Source organism: Mangifera indica, chromosome 7 (assembly GCF_011075055.1).
Source record: "Mangifera indica cultivar Alphonso chromosome 7, CATAS_Mindica_2.1, whole genome shotgun sequence".
Lineage (NCBI taxonomy): Eukaryota > Viridiplantae > Streptophyta > Magnoliopsida > Sapindales > Anacardiaceae > Mangifera > Mangifera indica.
The window spans coordinates 14,615,483-14,623,160 of record NC_058143.1 but is presented as its reverse complement, the minus strand read 5'-3'; the positions used below and the strand labels follow the sequence as shown (position 1 = coordinate 14,623,160).

Here is a 7,678-nt window from a genome sequence, read left to right as displayed (position 1 = left end):
ACCCATATTCTTCCTTGGACTCTCAATTTTTCTCAAATAGGTTTTGTGGATTTTTGTTTTGCTTGTCAACTTTCACTAAGCTAGCATTTTAACACAAGTAACTGGTGAACCATTCAAGTTTCCCATTTTCATTAGGACCATTGAAGATTGTGCTGAATTTTCCTCTTGTTTTTAATGAAATTCTTGAAAAGTTTATATAAATGAAATGAAAATTATGATGGTATATGATCATATCGATGTTCCTTCCAGGGAGAAAATGAAAGGGTGATTTTGATTGACTTTTTCATACAAGAAAAGTTCTGTTGATCTCAAAATTTGTAAGAAATATTTCTTAAAATTATAAAAATTAACATAATTGTCTCTTAAATTTGATTAAAAAAATATATAGAATTGATCAAAAACTTCTCCTTGTTAAACTTGATCTCTGTCTATTGGCTCTCATAACCAGAATTATTAGTACAAAACAATTTCTTCAGGTCGGTGAAATCATTGAATTGTAATAAAATTTGAATCAATATTCCTAAAATCTCACAAAAATTCTATTTATTTTTGTTTTGGGAAAGAATAAAAAGAGAAATACTCATGAACAACAAAACAGTAGCATAGTCTTCCAGAAAGAAACATTCTTCCGTATTTTCTCTCCAATTCTCCCAATGAAGCCAAATCTCTTAACACCAAACTCTTCTTATTCCTTCACTCCTTTTCTGTCAATTCCTGCAAAGAACCCTGTTTTAATTCCCAAAACCTCAATTTCGCTACCCAAATTCCTCCCTTTAACCTCCCACTTAATCAGAAAACACTCTCTTTTGCCCCCAGTTCAATTTTCAACAACTACTACTACACCACAATCCTCCAATGAACAATCAACATCAAACCCCATATCAGAAAGTTCAGTTCCTGACGAGGTTTTGCAACCTCAATTTAATGTACAAGTAGCAAGTCCCATCGTTCCCTCATATTTTCCGCCCGCTAAACTGAGCTTGAGTGACCAAGCTTTCTTTTTGCTGGCTTTTATTGCTTGCACGGTATGCAATTTTCAGGATTTTCTGGTCGGGAGTTTAGAAGCTTTCAATTCTTTGATGGGTATTTTTTGTTTGAATTATTCATATGAATTTTGTGTGAGTTTCAAGTTCGTTATGTTGTTATTTGGTCGTGAGTGTAATTAGGATCTGTGTATTGTGGTTTTGTTCTGATGGAGCTTAGAAGGTTTGAATTTATTGATGGGTCTTCCTTGTTTGGCATGATAAATGAATTTGAAGTAGATTATGCTACTGAGTAGCTCTATAATGGTGTTGCAAAAACAGAAAATGCATTATGAATGATTAATTTATTGTTTTGGCATTTGCAGTGATTAGGAGTTCAAAGATTTTGAATTCTTTCTTGGTATTGTTTGTTACATGTGGTTTTGTGCAAATTCGAACAAGGCACTGCTATTGGTTGGCTGGTCATAGCGGGGAAAAACAAAAGAAGATTGTACTAGGCTCTGAAAATGGTTTTATGGGTTTTCTTGTGATTGAGAGCTTAAATTGAATTATTTAGTTTATATTTCTTCAACATTTTATCCCTGTAGTGGTCTAATGATGTTAACTGTTTGATTGGTGTGCAAATTAGGTTACTTAAATGGTAATGATGAGATTATGTCTTGCAATATCGAAAATCATTCTTTTACTCTGGGATTTTATATTCTGAGAGGTGTACTTAGTGTAATTTTTGTTTGGGTTTTTGTAGAATGGAATTACATGATAGGGACAACCATAATTGAGCATCAGATATCTCACAAAAAAAGTTTGGATCAGTGAACTATTTGGAATCTAACTATTTCAAGTGCGTGGATTATTTAAGACAAATTTAAGAGTTAATTATGAGGAAAATTTTGTATCCTATTAAAAGTTTGAATTTTGTTGAAATTCTTTCAGTATCCTTATAGTGTTGTTCTGCTTGAACTTCGAGTTGATATATGCCCAATGTTTCTTTTTCACCCCTTTGGCTTTATGAGTTTCTTGACTGAACTGGCAAAGTTTTTCCATTATTCACAAATACAAACTACTTCTGTTGCATGCAGACTTCTGTTGCTTTCACCAGCCTTGTAATTACAGCTATTCCGACACTCTATGTAAGTAATTGAACATTTTCTTTCCATAATGGTCTGGCATATTCAGTATTGCATAATATTTTATGTTCTAATAGATATTGTTCCTCATCCCTAACTTGGAATTTTGAGATTTCTCTGCCAATATAAGCTTCAATTATCTTTATTTTAGCTAAATTAGTATTGGAATGTTCGACAAATTTGAACAGCTGTGCTACTGTTGGCCATCAGAGTGTCTAATTGCAGTTAATGAGAATCAATATAAGGCATGAAAAAATCCAAAAGCCATAGTCGTTGTTTCTAATATGAAATTACCAGACTGTTAGAAAGTGACCATGAGTATTTAGAGTTTCATGAGCTCTTGAATCCTATAATTATTGGAGAATGTTCTATTGCGGGTTGTATCTAGCTCAGCAGTTAATTAGTTAGAGTATTATGCTTGGCAACATTATATTCCTTATTCAAGTGGAATTTATCAACTTATATTATGACCATCTAAGTTAATGCCCTCGAGTAGTTGGATATTCAAATGAGAACTCACAAAGTACTGTTGATCTCATGTAGGGCTGGATTTGAGCTGAGCCGAGCTCGGCTCGCAGCCAGCTCGGTTCATATATGGGCGGCTCGAGTTCGGCTCGATTCGAGCTCGGCTCGGTTCAGCTCGTTTTTCATTATTAAAACGACATCGTTTTTAATATATATTGATCAAAACGACGTCGTTTTGTATAAAAAATTTTAAAAAAAAAATCTATCGAGCCAACCCGAGCCAGCTCGAGCTCGATCGAGCCGAGCCGAGTCTGGCTCGTTTCGGGCTCGACCGAGCTCGAGCCGGCTCGGCTCGAGTCCAGCCCTCATGGATGCTAGGGGTGAGCGGGTCTGGGTTCATACTGAAAATACAAGAACTGGATCTGGAAGTGGAACCGGCTGGTTCTTAAAATTTAGGGCCAAAACTGAAACTGGCTAAAACAGGTTCCAACCTGGAACCTGTTCAGTCAGTTTTGGTTCTGCCCACACTGTTGACTACTTGGATTGTGCAGGGAATTTGCACAATCATCATACCCATCTAATAGCTTAATAAAAGTTAAGCCACAATTTTTAGACTATATAGGAATCGACATCAATTATTTTCAAAGTACATTAATATAAAAATCCAAAATTACCATCACATTTTATGAAAATTAAACTTATAAAACATACAAAATAATTAGCACCAACTTATCTCACTCCACAAGAAGTTCCTCTTGATTGTTCTTGCTATCAACATGAAAAGATAAGAAGCAGATTAGAGTGTTTTGACTCCCAATTGCTCACTAGACATGAACACCACAGATGTCATCATTTTATACAAAGATATTGTTGATTGAATGGCCCAATTGGATCACTATTGATTCTAGACTTAAAAAATAACTTGGTTGCAAATTGAATATTAAACAATGGTGCAGAGTATGCGATCAAAGCTCTTGCAAGACTAAAATAAACCTAATAGTAGAACTAAAAGAGTGACCTTTTTGAGAGAAGAATTGGGGCGTGGGGGGGTTGGAGGGTTCAGAGGGAAGAACTGAGTGAGGTCATCCATGTTATCATATTCTTCTTCTCCATTGGCACTCTGATATGTTGATTCAACCATTTTTATTGTCTCAGAGAAGACAGAAGTTGAACAAGGAGATTGGGAGTATTTGCAGAGAAATTGATTTTAGGGTTCACGGGGAGGTCTAGCGTGTGTAGGGCTGTCGTTTTTTATATAGTAATAAAATGTGTCATTTTGTTAAAGAAATTGAAAAAAATTGGGTTGTGCACCCGAACTTTTATTTGGATCCAATTCTCAGGTTGATTCCAATTCATTAGGGGGTGGAATCAGAACCTGACAGTTCTAGAAAAACTGGAAACTCTGACCTACTAGGGGTAGGCCAGTTCTGGGTTGGAACCGGAATGTAAAGCCAAGCACCCACGGTTCTGATTCTTACAGGGTATTTTGTGCTGGGGAGGTGAAAGTGTTATAGACTTCTTTCTTTTCTTTCTGCCTTTTTGTAGGCAATCTATGGTTCCAAGGTTCATTTTATGTAAGCTTGGTACTATTTATCTGTTTCATATTCTGGCCTGTAGGCAATGAGTAGAGCAGCAGCCTCTCTTGCTAAGCTGGCAGATACTGCTCGAGAGGAACTTCCCAGTACAATGGCCGCAATTAGGCTTTCAGGCATGGAAATCAGTGATCTCACTCTGGAGCTGAGTGATTTAAGGTGAAATTTAGATCTTTATGATTTAACTAAATTGTTTATAACTTTGATCTGGCAATTTTGCACCCTTGTATATGTTGGAATCTCTATATTTTTTCCTTAGTAAGTATTATCAGGACTTCTTCAGTTAACCTATGGAAAGAACGCCTTTCAAATGGAGATTGTAACAGAGTCGTGTATCCATTTAATCCTGTAAATAAGAATCATATTTTCTATCACTGATTTAAAGTACTTACCTTATTGTTTATGGGAATTGTCATTTAGCCAAGAAATTGCTGATGGGGTCAACAAATCAGCCCAAGCTGTGCAGGCAGTGGAAGCTGGAATCCGACAGATTGGCACACTTGCTCGACAACAAACAATCTGTAAGTATATAGTGGTGTCCATTGCTATTTCCCTCTATAACCACTAAAATTATCTCTTCCTTACTTTGCTTTACCATGACTGATTTTCTGCAACACGTTATATGATCCAGCAATGATTCAAGAGAGGGCGAGTCTGCCTATCATCTCTTTGCAACCTGTTGTTGCTGGAGCTGCAAAGAAGACCTCCCATGCTGTTGGCCAAGCCACAAAGACGATCATGAATATGATCTCTAGAGGGCATTTCAGCTCCGTGAATGGAGATGATAATGGAATTGATAGTGTGGAAATCTAAAGAGGTTGGCTGTATCCAGGTTCCCTTTCAATGAATTACATACTGCCTGTGTAAATAGATAAAAGAAACTAAGGCAACAACCCAAATAGTTGATTGTATTTGGACAATACAAGTGCCCATAAATTCCAAATATCAAAGAAATAGAAGGTCCATTTGTTGCAGGTCTGCTATTTGAAATGCAGGGCATCATGAAATTTCCTCCATGAAATTCTGGTTTTTTTTTTTTTTTCCCAAACAATGAGCAATATTTATGAATATCATTTCAACTTCAACTTTTCTAGTCAAGAGGTTACATATTCCTTTACATAATTTGACAGGCCTAGAAACGTCATTAGCTGATGCAGACTTTATAACCACTAAAAAGATTTCCATATGACCAAAGTCTCATTTCTTCCACCAATATGATGAATTCAAGTTTTATAGGTTAATTAGCTCTTGGTGGGCCTCCAAAGCTCAAAACTTGAACTTTGGAAGTTCGTTTTTTTCTTTTAGGTGGGAAGATAAAAGGGAAAAACTAATTTCTTTCACCATTATCCCACAAAGTCTCCATAACTGAAAATTTTCACTAACACCATGCTAGACCATAGAACCAATAGCATCTGGATTGAAGTACTCCTAGATCATTTAAAATTCAACATTTCACTCATATTCAGTTGTATGCAGATGAAACTAGTTGATGAAATTAAATTTTCATTGTTATTATTCACAGTAATCTCATCATCACATCAATCTAGAAATGCAGAGAAGAGCATGTAATTAATTAACTTGAAACTGCGGTGGACAAGAATATTTAATTCGCTTTGAATTTATCAATTGGTATATCAAACAATCGACGGATACTTAGTATGTCCGATGAAAAGTACAGATTTTAATTTGTCTTCCAAAATAAAGAATAATCCAGATGACTACGTATTCGTGTACTTAGTGGAGAGACTGAGAAAAAAAACAGCAGAAGAGGTTGAAGAGATGGAAAGGCGGAGAAGGTGGTCAAAGAACTTCAACAAGATGAGGAAATTGCTTAACAGAGCTAAATAAAGAGGAGCTAATTATGATTGGCTGAGATCTTTGTTCTCCAACCCATGAAAGAAGAAACCAAAAACAAATTTTTGTAATTTTCAATCAAGAGATTTTATTCAAACTACAATCAAGAAAAGAATAAGAAAGAAAAAAATTCTTAGACAGGCCAGTCCCTGCATTAGGACTTTGAGGCTTCTCAAAACCCAAACCAGACATTTTTAACAGGGCATTAAATCCTCCTATAAAGAGAGCCTTAAAATTCAAGAACTGGTAAAGCTAGTGGCAATAGGTATGATAACCAATAGAATGATCAACAACAGAAGAATCACACCCACACACATCCACTTTCTGCTGCTCCTCTGGTAGTCCTTTGCGGCCTTGAGCTGCTTGGTGCCGTCCTTGACATAATGTGAGGCATTCATCACATGGTGCTCAATGTCATCCATCTGCTCACCCTGTGCTTCTACCATTACGGCCATGTCCAAGAAGATTTGGTGCAGCTCCAACAAGCTCTTCTCAATCTCTTTCGCTGTGACATGCCTATCTTGAATCTCCACCACAGTCTCCAACACCTTACCCCTCCCATGCTCTTGTATTGCCCTTGTCAAAAACTCCTCACCGCCATTACCCCCATCAGATATGATTTTCTCAATGACATCCTCATTTGGGTACTCTCCAGTCACAGTGAAGTATCTTCTCCCAACTGTTTCCTTGTATTCAGTCATCATTCTCTGCCTCAGCCCTTGAAAATCCATCATTAACTCCTTTAACTTTTTTCGTAAGCCATTAGTAACCGCAATCCTAGTCCTGTAAATTGAGGTCCCTTCTTTGCAGCCTGAGAGGCGCTTGTTAGCAGCATTGGCACGGTCCATGTCTTCGAGATGTGACCTAATTGTTCTGGCCCTCTTGAGCACTGTGACAATATCTTTGTTGATCTCATTGCGCAAAGATTGAGAGCCTCAGGTTTGTGCAAGGACTTGCTTTGCTCATGGATTCTTGGAGTTTGTTCAATATTTCCGGATTTCCCCCATTTCCTTCTTCACATTCTCAGCTTCTTCTAGGAAAAGGTTGTGGGTTTTGGTCCATAGTGTTTGCCGAGGATGCCATTTCCACATCAAAGTCAGGACCAGCTTCAAGATCTTTCATAGCCACCTTCTTGAGATCAACATAGCTCATGAAAGACTTGGTCATTAGATCATTCATCTTTGGAACTTAGATTCTTCACTCTCTTAAATGAGCCAAACAATCCAAAATTAGACTGAAGTAATCATGCAAAAATGAACCCAAACAACAAGTGGGGTTTTGGGAAAAAAAAAAAAAAACCTTTTTTGTTGCTCTTGATTAAATATATCTTCAACTCGAAATGAAAATTGAACTATAGAAGCAATAAAAATGAACTAAAAAAAATGAAAATTGATGAAATTGGTGTTGTATACTCCTTGAAGGAAGCAGAGAAAAAAACTAAGCGGCTGATGAAATTGGTGTTGTATACCTCCTTGAAGGAAGCAGAGAAACGGGAATTGCGAATTTGCGATCAATAAGAAGATCTCAAGTGGGGTTTGAAAAGGATGAAAACTGAGCGTCAGGTGGTGATTTGCTTTGCTTGTTGTCAATTTGAGATTGATCAAGAGACACTTAAATGGAAGAGAAACACAAATGAACAGAGACAAAAGTAGCCGTT

General features: G+C 36.8%; 1 protein-coding gene and 1 pseudogene across 1 annotated transcript; one reads left to right on the top strand and one right to left on the bottom strand.

The window, feature by feature from the left end:
* Window positions 1–514: 514 nt before the first annotated feature.
* On the top strand, window positions 515–5,141 carry LOC123219979. The gene is made up of 5 exons (XM_044641960.1): window positions 515–1,025; window positions 2,063–2,113; window positions 4,193–4,326; window positions 4,588–4,688; window positions 4,799–5,141. Exons 1-5 carry the CDS (start codon window positions 654–656, stop codon window positions 4,978–4,980), a joined length of 840 nt encoding a protein of 279 aa, XP_044497895.1. The 5' UTR covers window positions 515–653; the 3' UTR covers window positions 4,981–5,141.
* Window positions 5,142–5,964: 823 nt separating this feature from the next.
* Window positions 5,965–7,220, bottom strand: LOC123220575 (annotated as a pseudogene).
* Window positions 7,221–7,678: the final 458 nt, after the last annotated feature.

Coding starts and splice junctions, on each gene's coding strand:
- LOC123219979 (XM_044641960.1), top strand. CDS start 654: ATGAAGCCAAATCTCTTAACACCAAACTCTTCTTATTCCTTCACTCCT. Junction 4,327..4,587: donor CTGGAGCTGAGTGATTTAAG/GTGAAATTTAGA, acceptor ATTGTCATTTAG/CCAAGAAATTGCTGATGGGG. Junction 4,689..4,798: donor TGCTCGACAACAAACAATCT/GTAAGTATATAG, acceptor TATATGATCCAG/CAATGATTCAAGAGAGGGCG.